This window comes from Alnus glutinosa, chromosome 2, assembly GCF_958979055.1.
Source record: "Alnus glutinosa chromosome 2, dhAlnGlut1.1, whole genome shotgun sequence".
NCBI classification, from domain to species: domain Eukaryota; kingdom Viridiplantae; phylum Streptophyta; class Magnoliopsida; order Fagales; family Betulaceae; genus Alnus; species Alnus glutinosa.
The window spans coordinates 191,130-208,267 of NC_084887.1; the positions used below are offsets into that span (position 1 = coordinate 191,130).

Below are 17,138 nucleotides of genomic sequence, written 5' to 3' on the forward strand. Positions count from 1 at the left end.
TTAAAAATCGTGTAAACAGGCCTGTTAGTCTATTACGCCTCAAAATTGTAAACATAGTTATATATATATAGGTAGGCGGTTAGCGGTTATTAACCGCTTTCCACAACTCCTATAACCACTAACCGCCTTTGCCTAAACGGTTAGCGGTTATTTATAATCGCTTGCAAAAATGGTTATACGATTATGCGGTTAGCAGTTATAAGGCAGTTAGCGGTTGCAGAGCAGTTAAACCGCTTCATTTGTACACCCCTACTAAATAGTATGTCATGTTACCATGACATTGTCCTTCACCCCGTGGGTCAATTTTTGTTTAAAAAATAATTAATTAATGAAAATATATTACATTATTATCTTACTACTATTTTACTATGTTAACATGACATTATTTATCAGCCTTTGATCAACTTTTATTAAAAAAAAAAAAAAAAAAAATCAATGATGGACAAACAATACTATATTAGAATAGTGGGATAGTATCATAGTGATATGTAGTATATAACACTACTCTTTTTCGTCTTCTTTGTTATTTTATAGTGTTTAGAGTTGGCATAGTCCGACAACAATTGATATTGAAATCATTGAGTTGCAGTTGCCACATTTTAAGTATTAACGCAAAAGAGACATGACATCTCTCTCTTCTTTAAAGAGAGACTCTGATGGGCCCCATGGTAGGCCGAATCTTAAAGATCCCTTACAAGTTCCAGATGGGCCAATCACAAAGTCAAGGGCGAAGAAGATTAAGGAGGCAATGCAAGGATTGGTGCAATCCACTTGGGCCGAGTTTGCAAATTTATCGAGCAAGACTCCAACATTCAAGATGGGCTTGAAAGAAGAAGAACCAACTTTAATTCATGTGATACAAGCAACAGATGGGGGCGGCATAGCCTAATGGTTTCTTGCAAACTCTTTATTTCACTAAGTATAGGCATATGGGCCTATTTTTATGTTTCTATGGTTGTAGGCCTTTAGGCCTATTTGTTTTATTAAGTGGGCTTATTTTATTAGCTATAGAAGTGTAGTTTAGGATATTTTGGGCTTGAAGATGTTCAGCCCATATCTTTTAATTGATGTAGGCCTTAGTAGGGTTAGGGTTTTATGGAGAGGTTTTAAAAAGACTTGTAGCCGCATATGCTAAACAAGTTGATTGTGAATGAAGTTTTGTTCTTCATAGAAAACTTTTTCAGTTTTCTCTACTTGTTCTTGATTGAACTAAGAACTTATCAAAGGCAAACCCTTTGTGGCGTTCTCACCAAATCTAGGTTCTTGAAACAAGATTTCAACGGGTCTAGATTCTTTGGACTTGATTCTTGGCTTTCTTGGGTAGATTTCAATTTGTTTGTGGGTTCAAAGGAGATTTCATCCTGCGGGTTCACATCAGACTCTCTTCCTTCTCTCTCAAGAGTAAGGCTTGCCACCTCCATTTGTGAGGTTTTTCCTCCACCTCTGGTGGTTTTTCAAGGGAGGAGGGATGGATCATTTTCCTCCATCCTCCCTTTCCCTCTTGTTTTCTTTCTTTCTCTTCCTTCAATCATTTTTCTCTTTCCTCTTTCTCCGTAGCTGTTGATTTTGGTTCCTCCAAATACCACCATTACCAGCTGGCGGCTACTCTCTGCCCCTGGCCCATTGTCCCCCGCTATTGAGCTACTCTCCACCATTTTCCCACCCTCGATTGTCGGTTGTAACGCCCCACTTTAACAAAAAGCGTAAATAATAAATTTTCGATTTCTATGTGACATTACTACAACATCAGAGTTATAATATAGCAGTGGAATATATATAATTATCCAACAGAGCTTCTAACTGAAATACTTATTGACATCCATTAAGAATACTTAGAACAATTACTTGTACTTGTCAATAGTGACACGAAAGAATACATGAAAATTTTAGCAATCTTCTCAACATAAAAGGTTATAAACACAGAAGACTACAAACAGAATACAATCTATGTGTCATTAGCTTTTAAACCTCTTAAGCTCTAATCTTCATCTATAAAACCTGCACCAATATATATTATATATAGAAACAATAACACAAAATACTATAAGTGAGTCCGTTGTTTCCAATAATAGTATAAATGCTGATTTATTTAATACATGCAACATAATGCAGATATGGCTTTATAGTAACGTGTATATGCAATATATGATCCATGGTAGCTAATCACAGTCATAGATTGAATATAAACATAACCATAAAACAATAATATAATAGTTTTATATGCAAAGTTTAATTATCATCTTTTGCACTCTTCTCGTGATAGAACCAACGGTCCGGATTAGCGTGTTGTGGGAGCCAACGGTCCCAGCTGGCAATACCATCACCCCACCCCCCCGCTGTATTAGCCAACTCTCACTTAAAGCTTATTTGTTTGTCGTTGGAATCCAAGGGTACTAGCAGACTAAGAGCCAAAGATCTTAGCCCGTTTGTTTATTAAGTGGCATGGAAGCCAAAGGTTCCACTGGCAGCCATCAACCCCCTCGCTGCATGCCATCTTTGTTATTAACCAGTTTAGTTAAAATAAAAAATATGTAAAATCACATGCGCAAACAAATAAATAAATAAATAAGTGTTCATAATATTAAGGAAAAGTCCACCAGCATCACCCTCAGTAAGTATAAAGATACTTACAATTTACTATTCAAAGATTATCCACAAAAACTGCATAATTATATCCATGCATTAATAGACTAGCAAATAATAATAGGTGAATCTCCTTATTTATTTATTTCATAAAGAAATCATTATTTATCCGGACATCACAATGGCCATACATAATATATAAATATAACCTCATCGTTATATTTGATACCAACAAATAAAATAATCATTTTTATACTAATAAAAATGGAAGGCACAACGGTATAAAATACTGATATTATTTTTATCATTTTTTTATCTCTAAATAATATAAGGTCGTTTGGACATTACATCGACATATAAAATGGATTAATTATAATATCACATATTTCATGCGGGCATTATAATAGCATTTATCAAAATACCCATTTTTAATAAAAAACTGTCATTTTCACTTTTAAATCATATTAGCACAATATTTATTTTTAGACATAACAATTAATATAACTAATTATCATAGTTATAAAATAATCTTAATTTTATTCTTTTATAAATTTGGGCAGAATAATGACATTAATATATTGAATGCATAAAAATACTTAAATGTATTTAGGCAGTGTAACGACGCTTTTGTAAAATAATAACTTTTTATTCATGCATTATAACGGTGTATTTTTATTTTTAATAACTCCGCTTTGAATACCCTGTTTAAAATACGACTTAAAAACGTTAGATTTAATTAACAAATAACTCATAAAAATCACAATATTAAACACAAAACTTTATTTAAACTAAATAGCATTTTCTTTTTCTTCTTATCTCTTTCTTTCTTCTTACTTTTATTTTTTCTTTCTTTCTTCTTCCTGCTTACACCAGTCAAGAGACAGAGGGATAGAGATGGAGAGAAAGAAAGCTCGGGAGAGTGATTACCTTCTTCTGGTCTTCTTCTTCCAAGGATGGGCTGCTGTATTAAAGAAGAAGAAATGGAAAACAAAGAGAAAGAGAAGAGAAAAGATTATCTTATTGCTGCAAACCGTGAGAGAGAAGAGAGAGGTAGAGAATTTTGAGCTACGGGTTCCCTTCTTACTACTGCATCTATGGAAGAAGATGCAGAGAAAGAGAGATCTATGAGAGAGCTCCTGCAAAACAGAAAACAAAGAGAAAAAGAGAGATGAGAAACCAAGAGAGTTTCTTAAGAGAATTTGAGAGAATTGAGATGTGTAATCGAATGAGGGGGGGTTGGGTTCCTTATACAGTGAAATGGACGGCCCAAGTCACTCTAAAATGATCGTATCCAACAGCTAGGACGAAGATTCAGATAGATTTTGTATTAAAAATCGGATTTCAAGTGATTCGGTGCATGAATTTGTTTTCTGCAAAAAATCGATCGATCGCATTTTTACACTATAAAATAATAGATTGATCTAATTGAACAGTAAATCGATTGATCTCATTTTTAGACTATAAAATAATCGATCGATCTATTATACTTAACCAAAATTCCATCTGTTTCAGCACTCATATAATTAAATCGCTCGATCGATCTATTTTTGGCTTCTATTAATGGTTTGATTCCTTAATCGCACAATCGGTTAAGACATTAAACAATCACTCGATCGATTCTAATATCGATTGATCGATTTTAGACTTAGTCTAATTTCTAATCCATTTTAACTCCTATATACTTATACATATATTTCTAAATAAATATTTAATCTCTTAAATATTTATACCTATCTAGATGAATATTTATTCCACAAATATTCATATGTATGTTATTCCTATTATTAGGCCTTAAAACATATTTTAAGATATTTTATTCAATATCTTAAAATACGGAGTATTACACCGGTTGTTACTCGGATTTGCAGAGGGTCATAGATATGGCTTTTTCGAGGCTAGATCTATAAACCTCCGTCAGTCCCACCTTCAGACGCGCCCCACCACCAAGATACTGGTCGGGCCTCCCCGCTTCCCGCCACTCCTCCGCGTCATCGTCCGGCCACCACTCGCCAGCTCATGGGTCCCCCTCACTCGTGCGTGGCCTTTCCAGATTGCAACTCCACCGTCCTGCTCTGCCGTTGCAGCTATTTTTTGGTGTTATGTTGTATTTCTGTTGTTTTCCTAGTGTTTTTCCGTAGCTTTTTTTATGTTTGTATGCTTAGTTTGTATTGTTTGGATTACCGTCTCCTAGCTCTTATGTGATATGATATGTTATTTGAGACTTTTGTAATTGGAATTTGTTCCTCTTCGATGGTTCCTGTTCGGTTATCGACTTTCCGTGCAACAACCACTTAATGGTGGTTGTTGACTTTACCGCTTAGAACTCCTAACAGAGCCATTTTGCCATTGTTTACCGCCTTGTGCGGCCCTTAGAGAGGTCCAAATTCTTTTTTGATCTATTGCTTAATGCTTACTGTTTGTTCTCTTATCTGTATTGCCTTTTTCGTTTGGATTTTATTGTTGGAGAGCTCACTCCCTTTCGTTTGTATTTTTTCCTGTAACCTTGTCCCATTATTGAATAGAATAGAAGAAGAAAAAAGACAAAAAGAAAAAGTCTTAACGCAAAACTAGAGCCATCCCATTATGTCATTATTTCGTCAAGTTACTCAATGAATGCCATAAAAGAAAGAGGGGTAGTATTGATTGAATTCAGCTTGCATCCTGTCATTGAATATGGATGATGAGCAAATTACAATCTTATTGAAGAAGAAGAAGAGTGTATTAATATATTATTAAATGACAGTAGGGTAGTGCAAGTTCTGGATTCAACCCCCACATCCACCTCCGCAGCCACCACATCCAGCTCCGCAGCTACCCCCGCAGCCACCATCGCAACAACCAACGGTGACCTCATTTCTATTGGCATTGCTTTCTTCCTCCTTTTTCTTAGCAGCATCTTCTTCCACATTAGTACCATCGGCACATGCAAAAATTATCATTGACATGGTTGAAAAGACAACAAATATGCAAAGTAGCAGAAAATCAAGGGAGAGATTACTGACATTCTCATCCCCTTTGATTTCCAAGGCTCGAACCATCTTAAGAAGGCTTTACGCTTTCAGAGTCTTCTACTCTCTTCTTCTTATTTTATAGTTCTAAAGGACACCCTCGCTTGCCTAAACTTCCTTGTAACTTCCCAGCCGGCCTCCAAGATTTTATTTTTTGTTTCACTCTTTGGTTTACAGCTACTAGCCAGATTGTCTCCTAACGAAGCTCCCCGTATCTTCCTAGACAGCAACCTACGTTTACTTCAGACCCTTTTAAAAAATAAAATAAAATAAAACACACACCAAAAGGCATTGTGTGTATTATTTGTGTATAAAATGTGTGCAAACAACATATCTTTTTCAGTTATACATCTAAGCTTGAAAGAGTGATATCGGAGCTCTTATATTACACCATGTGTCAAATTAGACACTTTTGCATTTTCTTCCCAAAATACCTTATAGTTATTAAAAAATAACCACTTGAAAAAATTATAATTATTATTATTTTTTTTTAAAAAAAATGAAAATACCCAAAAGGGGTGACTGTTTTCATATTAGCCCTCTTAATTTTTGTTTCAAATGGATATTATATATATATATATATAACTTTAAGGGTATTTTTTTAATCACTTTTTAAACTCGAATTTTTTTTCGTTCTTGATAGGACACCAAAACGGGAAAAAAATAAATAAATCATGAACATTCATGTACAAAATATGGAAGCCTGAACAAGGAACATCATCCGCTAGAAGGCTGAATGGCAACCCATTTTGACTATGTTAAAACACTAGATTACATTTCCAATGTGTATACAATATATAATAACAAAACCTTTCAATGACCGAAGAAAAACTAGTATCCTCCAGATTTCCTTCATTTTGACTGACTATCAAATCCAATACAAAAACTAGAGCCTACAACCAACCATCTCTTCTTTAGCTATCCACGGGGGACAAGAACGAATCGGTCGCCGGCCACATGAAAGAATAGTGCACTAAACAACACCTTAAACTGGGAAGACAGGATAGTTCAACTTGGAAAACTATACACTGACAAAATAAACCTTTAGCTTCAGAACATCCACCTTAAAGTCCCTCACAATTGACTAAGTTTTAGGGAGTCTGTGCAAATCACTTCCTCACAGCACAAACTAAGTGGACCTTGAGCTTTAGCAGATTCACTTCGTAATCCTATGGCTTCAGGGACTTGGTTTAGGGGCATTGTCTTCTGCAAAACCACATTTCCAGTGTGTTTTAGTCTAAGCATCAAAAGGAAATAATTTATAAGACCTCCAACATTCTAATGAGTGCGTGCGCATGCGCATGTGTGTAATGTGTGATAGATTAAACATTCCCACTTGACATCTGGATACGATTTATATAATTGCAATTCTATGCATTTTCATGACAGCCTAAAGGTCCATTAGCAGAAGTCTTCAAGTGGCCGAATGAGAAGTTTTTGAGAAAATATTTAACCAAATCATATCCCAGATTTCTCAAGTTCTTGAGTTTTGGAAATATATCTAAAGCAATATAAACAAGCAGCAGAAACAATACAAATATATTCTTCAGATTCTCCAAAATTACTGGAACTTGGATTTGATCACTCAACAGGGAAAATACGTGAGCCTAAAGGTCCATTAGCAGAAGTCTTCAAGTGGAATGAGCAGTTTTTGAGAAAATATTTAACCAAATCATATCCCATATTTCTCAAGTTTTTGAGTTTTGGAAATATAACTAAAGCAATATAAACAAGCAACAGAAACAATACAAATATATTATTCAGATTCTCCAAAATTGCTGGAACTTGGATTTGATCACTCAACAGGGAAAATTCGTGAGGACTCACCTACTGAAGTAGGGTCTATGTGTACAAAGAAACTAGCAGCAACTATCAGGTAGCAAAGAATGAGCATTAGTCCTTTTAAGTAATTAGCAGTTCCCTCCTGCAAGTTCAAAGTGAAACTAGATGAAGAACAATCCCTAGGAAGTCAAGATTTTCAGACAAAAGGCACTAAAAATTTCGATGTTTGTGCATTTGTGCGTCATGGAATTGGATCTGTTATATATGTTTGGGTTGATAATATAGTATTACAAATTTTACAATCATGAAATGTCTTTTCGTTGTGAAATATTAATGTACATTGATTAATATACATTGATCTTTCCCCACAATAGTAGTCACTCGCTAACCTGCAGCATGAAGGCTACCACGAGAACAGTAATGAAAAGCGTGGCTGTCTCAAAAAGTTGGAAGTTTAAGTCCATAGGACGCCCCATGACCCACCCAGCTACCACACAAAAGGGAATCTGCAGTTATAGAAACAATTATATAGGATTTAGTGGATACTTGACCCGAAGAAGGCAAGGGAAAGCAATATATTGAAACCTTCCCTACAAAATAAATAATTGAAAATTCATCTTGAGTGCCTTTGCCCCTAGTATGGACTACTGCATGGTACTGACAACGTTCATATAACAATTATTCTGACAATGAAGATGTGTGTTTAAGCATTTCTAGCAGATCAAGCACTTCATAGAACCATTTCAATCTACAAAACTGAGCAAATTGATCAGACGACTCAAGTAAGAATATTGGATGTTGTAACACTACAACCATTCCAAGTTTTGCCAGAATCAACAAAGAGGAAAAAAGAAGCAGCTCTTCACACATTTTCAGCAACCCAAAAGAGGAAGAAAAATATACTTCAGCTTACAAGATCACATCTTAAATTATGAATTCTTTCTTTTGCATTTTTTTTTTTTTTTAAAAAAAAAATATTACTTTTTGAAGAGGATAATAAAGCTAGGGAAATTTCCTCTGGTTGGAAAAATGTATACATCAATGCAAGAACAAGATGGAAAGGTTGCACTCGGAATGCAACAGATTAAGAAGAAAGACATGATCACTGCTATTATATTTGGAACTCACCCCAAACATTGCTATCTGTGTTGATGAGCCTATTGCCACTCCCAAAGATATGTCCTTCGTAAGACATTTGAGTAAAAATTAGACTTTAGTACATCAAAGAAGTATGATCAGTCATAGTGGCTTTATTACACTAGCAGGATAAGCACTTACAAGCTTGTCTTTCATGGCAAACATAACAGCACCTGCATGCTCTGCAGCATTCCCAACAATTGGGAGCAGAATAACACTGATAAATGCTATCGGGATTTTTAATGAAACAGATGCCCCCTGAATGCATAATAACATATATTGTAAGAAAATCACTGAACAGTATGAAAGAATCATACCAATTTCTAAGCAGAAGATATATATAGAAGGTGTCAAAAAAAGCTATCACATCCAACAGCAGAACAGATTCACAGGACAAAGTCACCTCTATGGCATCAACTAAATATTCTGAGAGGACCGAAATCCATGCAGTCAAAATTGATAGCCATATTATTGATTCCCACTTAGAGATCTCTGGAGCTTCTTCATCATCTGAACTCCCTTCAATCTGAGGCTCCCCCTGAATTTATGCAATTTGTCATATAAAATATCAATAACAGATAAAAGGAGAAATTTTAACAAGAAGCGAATAACTGGTCTGTCAAATCCTCACTACTCATATAAATCTTCCGTTAACATAAGGGCACACATTATAATGTTTCTTCTTTGATCATGGACTGTATATTCTTAGTGAACCATCCAGAAACTTATTTGTTATCACACAATGTGAATTATTTGGCAAAATCAAAATAAATTAGAAACATGCTTAAATGGAACTAGTACTCATGTATCCTAATATAATACTGAAACATACTGTAAGAATGTACAAACTTATCTTATACACGTGAGAAAATTGTTGATCTGATGCAATTATAAGAAACTTACTACAGGTATTCATCCAAAAAAAAAAAAAAGAACTTGGTACAATTAGAAACAGCTAGAGAAGTAATTCAAATAATTCAGCATTAAGTACTAAGCAAAAGTTTTGGAACAAAAGGAAATCATCATCCCCACAAATCAATAAATATTGCAAAAGATAATATATGAATATCAAGAAATTCAATAGTTATTAAATTTTAACCAATACTGTGTAGAAGATTGACAGGGTATTATATCAATAAACTTTGTATAACGTATTCAATGTCAAAAACCAAAAGCAAAGCGCACATAAATAAGAAATTGGTTCCCCCTGTAAAATATCAAAAGTACCAACCTCACTAACAGGGACGTATACATTGTTCTGCCTCCTCAACTGAAAAAAAAGATAGGAAGCATATGCCACAAGCATAATACAGCTACTAAACCTTGATAGAGCTAACTCAGACGTCCCAAAATGTAACTCTGTGTGTGTAGAATGAAGGACAGCCGGGAATAGAAGGCCCATGACTGCCATCAACAGCAAACCAGAGTCCACTGCAACAGCTCCCTGAGAATAAGAATAGAATAATTTGAACCTTATTGTCAACCAAAACATGAATGATACAAGAGAGAAAGGATAAATAATTGATATTGGGTTGGATTTTTGTTCATTTGCTCGGCTTGCGGAGCGGCATACCCAAAAAAAATATTATTCTTTTGTTTCAAAGACTAAATATGCTTGAATGGTGAAAAATGCACCTTGTTGAATACTTGTTCTCTCTCAAAAAACACAAGTCCACCACTGAAGAATGCACATCCAAGCACTAGCAGCATGTTAGACAAAATTGAGCCCAGTAATGACTGCTGAACGACGCGTATCATGCCAATTTTCAGTGCATGAATTGATATTATCAATTCTGTCGCATTTCCAAAAGTAGCATTTAGAAGACCTCCAACTGCAAAGCTCAAAAGAAGGTATCTCATGTTATCTGAAACAGTAAATAATTAGTGCCATATCAAAAGGGAAAAAAAAAGATCCGAGTTAAATAAGTCAAAATAACAGGAATGAGGTTTTTAATTCAGGCTTCTTTATAAGCAACTAAACATGGTTCAAGGTATCCATCTATGCAAAAATGCATAGGCTAATACATCCTTGTTAGCATGACCTGGTCAAGATTTATTGTCCAGTGACATGAGGGATTTCTCCTGATTATTGAAAGAAAGGCTGATGTATTGTCAAGTGAGCCATCAAGAGCAATATAAATGAACACATAACATGTAGTGATACAAGAGTGGCAATGACACCCTTGGATATTTAAAAAGCGTGAGAATCTTTTAGTTCATACTACTGGTGCAATATATTTTTTGGATGAAATGGAAATTACTGTTCTCTCTTCTTGCAATATCGTGTAATATACCTCAAACTATTGACGTAAACTTTCAGGATACATAAGACTTAAGGTGTAATATGCAACTTTCAGGACAGCATTAGAATTAAAGACCAATGGGACAGCACATTAGGATTAATTTTTACCGCATTATATGTAATGAAGCCCCATACCCATTTTATTAGTTCAATGCTCCAGTGTATGACTTCATGCCTACTTTTAAACTTTGCAATCATTACTTTTTGATATCACAAAGAGCAGCAAATGCTGGCAGCCAAATAATCTGTTACTGTGAATGAAACAAAGCTTAAAAACCATTCACAAAGCCAGGGGGTTCAGAAAAAGGACATAATTTTTCTACTGAGAGCTTGCATTACAGATCTATAAATCAGAAATTTTACCGTTGAATGGAATTTAAAGATATACAAGTGGAAAATGAAAAGAGACTGATATTTAGGCTGGTACTTAGCAATAAAATTACCTGTAGGTCCAGTAAACCAAGCCAACTGCCTGCATCAAAACAATCCCAAGCCTTATTAGTACTTGTCATTTGTCAATCCCAAAACATGTAAAGGTAAAGGAAGCTAGTGAACTTAGAATGCGTTGCCCTCTTCCCTTATCAGGCATGCCTGTCAGGCTCCTTTGGAGAGGATGATTATGACTTATGAGACATATTTTCGGTATCCACCCAGTGTGTAATATTAAATAAGGACTTCACACCAAATTATAGATAAGATGCGAGAAACCTTACTCTGTAGCATAACCCAGACGCTCAGCCAAAGGTATAATACCCAGTAAGCTTAAAAAGAAGACCCAACTCTGAGATGGAATTGAAGATAAAAGTGAATAAAGCATAATCATCTAATGATACAAAAGATAAGTACAAATGCGTAAAAAGTATAAAGGCAACTCACGTGATTTCCAGACAATTTATCGACCAAGATTGCTAGAGGGCCAAAAGGCATGAGTAAGTTGATTTTGGCTGAGAAGACTACGATCTTTATGCTATCTATCACGCTATTCCTGATAATTTCTTCTGCATAACAATGGTCTGAACCACCGGCGGATATATGCGGAGCCGCATGAAAAGAATGTTTCTTTCTAGCAATTGATGCAGGACTCTCTAAGCTCTCATCCTCAAACTCAACCGATCTTTCTTCAAACGACTCCATCTGGGATCACCAAGGAAAAAGAAGCAAATGCCTTTCAAACAACATATATGCCATAGGAGGAGGAAGAGGAGGAGAAAGAAACGAACCTCTACAGTGGATTGGATCCGAACCATTGGCGTTTTGTTGTTGTCGTCGTTGTGGTCGTGATTATCCATGAGGTGTATCTAGGCCAAAATAACAAAGAGACTATGAGAGTTCCATCTCCGAGCACGGGCATTACTGCTCAGTCACGTTCTGCGCTGCAAAACAAACTGACCTTGTGACAATTCAACAAATGCAGGATCAAACCCAAATTTTATTTCTTTTGTTTTTGGTCAAATTGAGAGGTGAGTTTGTAGGTTCAGACCAAAACAATCAACCAAAAAGAATATTTGCAGTAATGATATTCAGAGAGGCAAAGGTGGAAACCGGAAATCTGGAGGAATGACTACGATTCATTCAAGAAACAGTGACCAGCTATTATGGGCATTAAGCGGTTTGATTGATAAAAAACAAGAGGAAAATAACACATTCCTTGTCCCACAGCCACTCGGTATCCCGCCATTAATGCCGGCTACATATTCTATTATCAGACGTGATACACGTTTTTACTTTTCTTTCTTTTGAAAGCTCGTGACGTATATATAATCGGGGCTTGAAAGCTTTGAGCACAGCCCGAGAGTACTGGCCCAGTTCCGCGGCCCCAAGAGGGTTGACTTTGGACCAAGTTGAGTTGGGCCGGTGGGTAAAAATGAGAACAATCGGTGGCCTTGGCTCCGGAGTCTCAATGAGGATCCCCTGCTTAGCAATTCCATAGAGAGTGGGTGTCTTGCCTTGAGTTGAGTGCAATTTCCACAAAAGAAGACGAATTTGACTGTGACCACTTGAAAATTGAAATCGTCGATGGCGTTCAAAAGGATTTTTTGATTTGATTATGAGAAGCAAGACTCGCCGCGGGGGTAGGCCTAAACCTCCCACCTCTACTACTACCACCGCAACCGCTAGGGCACTTCCTCTCCTCCTCAGTCAGGTTTTGTTTTGTTTTTGTTAATTTATTTATATTTTAAGTATTTTCTACGATATCATTCCTGAATTCTGCTGCGTATATATGAATTATGAATACAATTTACAAAGAAAAATTCTTAGATAACTAATTTATAAATTATATTCCACTTTTCGAAAATCGTCAAAATGTATGTATCTTTTCTTAGGATGAAGATGATATGCAAAGACTTGTGCCTGAAACCTGTGATGTAGCTCATAATCTGAATGACGAGACTGTTGATAGTATGGATGTAGATTGGGTAAAGGAAGATACTTGTATAAGTTGCAATAGAGGTGGAGATTTGTTGGTTTGTAGCGAAATTGGCTGCCCGATTGCCCTCCATGACAAGTGCTGCAACCCTAAATTCGATGACTTGGGACACTTCTACTGCCCCTATTGTTCGTACAAAAGAGCGATTGTAGAGACTCGACGATTGAGGAAAAATGCCATGCTGGCGAAGAAAGCTTTGGCGAATTTTATCGATAAAAATGCGGTGGCTGGGAATGGACAGAAGCAGAAATATGGGAAATCTCAGAGCAAAGGGCCCGATTTATCACTACATGTGGGAAATACAAGCAGGCCTGATCATGAGACATGTCAGCGTGATGATGGTGGAGTCCAGAATGAATCTGTGCAAGATGAGGAGGATCAACAAAAGAAAAGGGGCGATGCGGAGCTAGCCAGCAATCATCAGCATAAGATTGTGGTCGATGATGAAGTGTGCGCAAATGCTTCTACACCCGATGCTAGTGATAATGTACATTTTAGAGAAGAAGGGATTACACCAGGGAATGAGCCTCTACAGGATTCCATAACCAAAGATAAAGAGATGCTTGCAGATGGTACACTTGATGAGGAAGACAGTCAGTATGACGGAATTTTTGAAGAGGAAGAGATGCTTGCAGATGGTACACTTCATGCATCAAAAGAAGGATCACAGGATGGTCTTGAGTTACATGAGGAAAATCAAGGTGGAACAGAGGATGAACAACAAATGCAGCCAGAAGCACCAATGGCTCCTTCAAATGCCAATGTTCATTTGGAAACTAATGATTCAGACACGGAGACACTCTCAGCACAACTTAAAAAAAGGCGTTTCAAACGTAGAGCTCGTAAGAAGGCAAGACCCCATAATGTCATTTCACCAAGGAAATCATCCTCTCAGAAAAGCAAATCCCCAGAGAAAAATGCTAGGAAACCAACTGAGAAAGTTCCCACCTCCAAGAATAATAAGGTTTCTGCCTCCAAAAAGTCGAAACAACCCCAAGAGTTGCCTAAGCAATTGTGAGTTATTCATCTAAGTTTATTTTCTTATGAGATTTAATGTGAGTGAGAATAGTAGCTCATGGTAGTGTTTGGTTTGCACAAACAATTATTGGTAAGTTAATTTGCTGTTCTAACATGCAGCACAAAGATGCCTTTTCCTAGTGTGAAGCGAAAGAGACTTAACTGGACAGCTGAAGAAGAAGACATGTTAAAGGTATGAGTTTATGGGCGTATTCTTGCATGTCATGTCTAGATCTGTGCTTGCTAATGGTTGACTTTCTGAGATAGAATTAACAAATATCATTGAGCATGGGCTCATTCTAGTTGATATTACTAACACCCTTCCCCTTAATCAGATTTCTCTGTTTGCTGATTTTGTAATCTCTCTCTTTCTCCGTTTAAAATAAATAAATATATATATATATATATATATACAGGACTTATGGACATAGGTATCATTGCTATGTATATTTGCTCTGTTTATGTGACCCTAATGATAGAAAACTTGGAGAATCCAGTCTAATAAAATCATATTAGCATTTGGTGCAGGCTTGGAAATCTAAACAGGTTAATTTATATGGATACAATTTGACAGCATACATGCAGAGTCTTAATATACTTAATAGTAACAAAAAAGAGAATAGTACATAAATAAAAGATTGATTTGACAACCTGTGAGTGCTGAATTTCTTCATCCTCTTCGTCGTCTTCTTCAAGTTCCACTTCTATGAATATTTCCATTTTGTTTCTAAGTTATGAAAAATCTCAATGAAGCGGAGGTCACAAATTTGAATCTCCCCTTCACCTTCCCCCTCCCCTTGGGGATAAAAAATTACTTATCAAAACAAAATTCTCAATGATATTTTGTATGTGAAACTGCTAATCAGCATAGTACTTAGGGCTTGTTTTGAATTGTTTTCTGATAATAGCTTTCCATTTTTTTAAAACAAAAAAGAGAACAGAAAATAGTAAAAAAAAAAAAATGCATAGCAAAAATATTTTGAAAACTGTTTCTAATGCATCATTCTTGAAAACAGCCTGGTTTCTGAGAACATCAAGATGACGTTCACCAAAGGATGATGTATTTCTGTTCATCAGGGTATAAAAGTTGCATTTTAATAAACCTGAGATTAGAATTTATAGGTTAGTATAGAAAGAGAGAAACGTGCCTGAAGTTCAATTTCTCTGACTTGTTGGCATCTGAATTTATTAAATACTCTTATGTTGCAGGAAGGAGTGCATAGGTTTTCAACTTCAGAGAAGAAAAATCTCCCTTGGAGGAAAATTTTGGAATTCGGTCACCATATATTTCATGCGACGCGTACACCAATAGATCTCAAGGACAAATGGAAGAATATGATGGCCAAAGATTCTTCAACAATTACGAGAAGATGAGCCTAATACTTAGGAGGTGTGCCGAAGTATGTGATTTTGTTATTTCACAGTCTAGTTTTATTTTGATAGGTAACTTTATTTCATTTTCTGAACCTTCTGCAGGAACAAGCCGGTCTCAGGGTTAGAAGATACGTGTTCTGTTAATTCTGTAAATTCCTAATTCGTTCGTTTTCTAAACAACCTTACTTGTGGGGTTGGTTTCGCTCTATTGCCAAGAGTTGTATCTCTTGATACTAACAAATCCGAAATGAATATAAAGTCATTCAAGGTTGGATGCTTTTAAGGAGTAAAAACTGTAAATAGTTTTAGCTGAATGAGTTTTCGGGACTCTCTATTAGCCTCAATGTATGACTTAATATACAGTGTACTACATTGTCTCTTTTTCGACCATGATATGACTGTAGAGTGCAGATACTTATTTGAGGAAACAGATGCAACAATCCCTTTCATGCTTTTTTCTGAATTGGGAAGGAAGTGGAGTTAATGGTTAAAAGTGTTAAACTGAAGTTTTAGTGTTTTTGGCAATCAAGGTGATAAGGGGCATGACAGCAGCATCTAGCTGGGTCTCTTTCCCCACAGTTTCTACACTTGTTTTGATGTCTAACTGTATTGCGTGTGTATAATACTAGGAAGACCTTTTTGGATGATGAAAGTTGTCTAACCTCGTGAATATGTCACATGTTTTTGTTTGTCAAGGAAGGTATTACTTAAGAGCATTAGTAGGAACTTTCCTAAATCTTTTTCCATTTTCAAAATGTAAGAAAAATTCTTAAAAAGCCCTTGCAACAAATTCCCTTAAGTTACGTTTGGTATGCGGAATGGCTATTCTATTAAAAAAATGGAATAGCTTTTATAAATAGAATAGCTTTGAAATTGCTATTCTCATAGTCCAGAGGAGTAGTTATTCGTCAATTTAATGAATAGTCATTCTATCATTAGCCATAGGAATGACTATTTTAAGTATGAGCACTCAAAGTGGCTTCTTCATATATAATTTTTTTTTTTTTTTTTATATTTTTAACAAAAACCACAAATAGGCTTATAAAACAAACTCTTTAGCAAATGTTAAACTTAATATTTGTCAAATTTTCTCTTTAGATTCAAAGAGTCAAAAAGACAATGTTATAATTTTTTTAATAATTGCAAACCGTCCCAAAGTAGAGAAAAATAGTATTTATTTAAAGATAGTGGTATTCATGGTAATTATTGTCAATGATTAAAAAATAGTATTTATTTAAAGTAAATAAACATTTAGAGAATTTGTTGTTTGATAGTTTAAAAAGTGATTAGCTAAAACCTTTTAGGTATATTTTTAGAGTTAAATTTAAAGAAATTATGAATGCTCTAGAGCACTCACAATGAGCTCTTTAAATTTGGTTTTTCTCTAAATTTTTACAAAAAACACAAATTACCATTTAACAAACTTTCTATTAAGAGTTAAATTTAACTTTGGTCAAAATCTCTTTAAATTTAAAGAGCCAAAAAGTGAATGTTAATGTTTTTTTAA

General features: G+C 35.5%; 2 protein-coding genes across 8 annotated transcripts; one reads left to right on the forward strand and one right to left on the reverse strand.

Annotated features, from left to right (window-relative positions):
- Positions 1 to 6,233: 6,233 nt before the first annotated feature.
- On the reverse strand, positions 6,234 to 12,525 carry LOC133860780 (vacuolar cation/proton exchanger 3-like). Of its 6 annotated transcripts, none has more exons than XM_062296398.1 (12): positions 12,355 to 12,525; positions 12,033 to 12,180; positions 11,689 to 11,946; positions 11,526 to 11,593; positions 11,256 to 11,284; positions 10,146 to 10,342; positions 9,742 to 9,954; positions 8,914 to 9,048; positions 8,652 to 8,768; positions 8,502 to 8,555; positions 7,763 to 7,879; positions 6,234 to 6,797 (listed from the first exon to the last, which is right to left on the reverse strand). In XM_062296398.1, the coding sequence occupies exons 2-12, from the start codon at positions 12,099 to 12,101 to the stop codon at positions 6,666 to 6,668; spliced, it is 1,389 nt and encodes a 462-aa protein (XP_062152382.1). In that variant the 5' UTR covers positions 12,102 to 12,180; positions 12,355 to 12,525; the 3' UTR covers positions 6,234 to 6,665. The 6 variants fall into 6 exon arrangements, with proteins under 6 accessions (XP_062152382.1, XP_062152380.1, XP_062152383.1 ...); XM_062296396.1 differs by having other exon boundaries at positions 12,033 to 12,185; XM_062296399.1 differs by having other exon boundaries at positions 12,293 to 12,525.
- Positions 12,526 to 12,602: 77 nt separating this feature from the next.
- Positions 12,603 to 16,021, forward strand: LOC133860779 (uncharacterized). Of its 2 annotated transcripts, none has more exons than XM_062296395.1 (5): positions 12,603 to 12,955; positions 13,137 to 14,254; positions 14,378 to 14,450; positions 15,467 to 15,657; positions 15,734 to 16,021. In XM_062296395.1, the coding sequence occupies exons 1-4, from the start codon at positions 12,860 to 12,862 to the stop codon at positions 15,629 to 15,631; spliced, it is 1,452 nt and encodes a 483-aa protein (XP_062152379.1). In that variant the 5' UTR covers positions 12,603 to 12,859; the 3' UTR covers positions 15,632 to 15,657; positions 15,734 to 16,021. The 2 variants fall into 2 exon arrangements, with proteins under 2 accessions (XP_062152379.1, XP_062152378.1); XM_062296394.1 differs by having other exon boundaries at positions 12,605 to 12,955; positions 15,467 to 15,647.
- Positions 16,022 to 17,138: the final 1,117 nt, after the last annotated feature.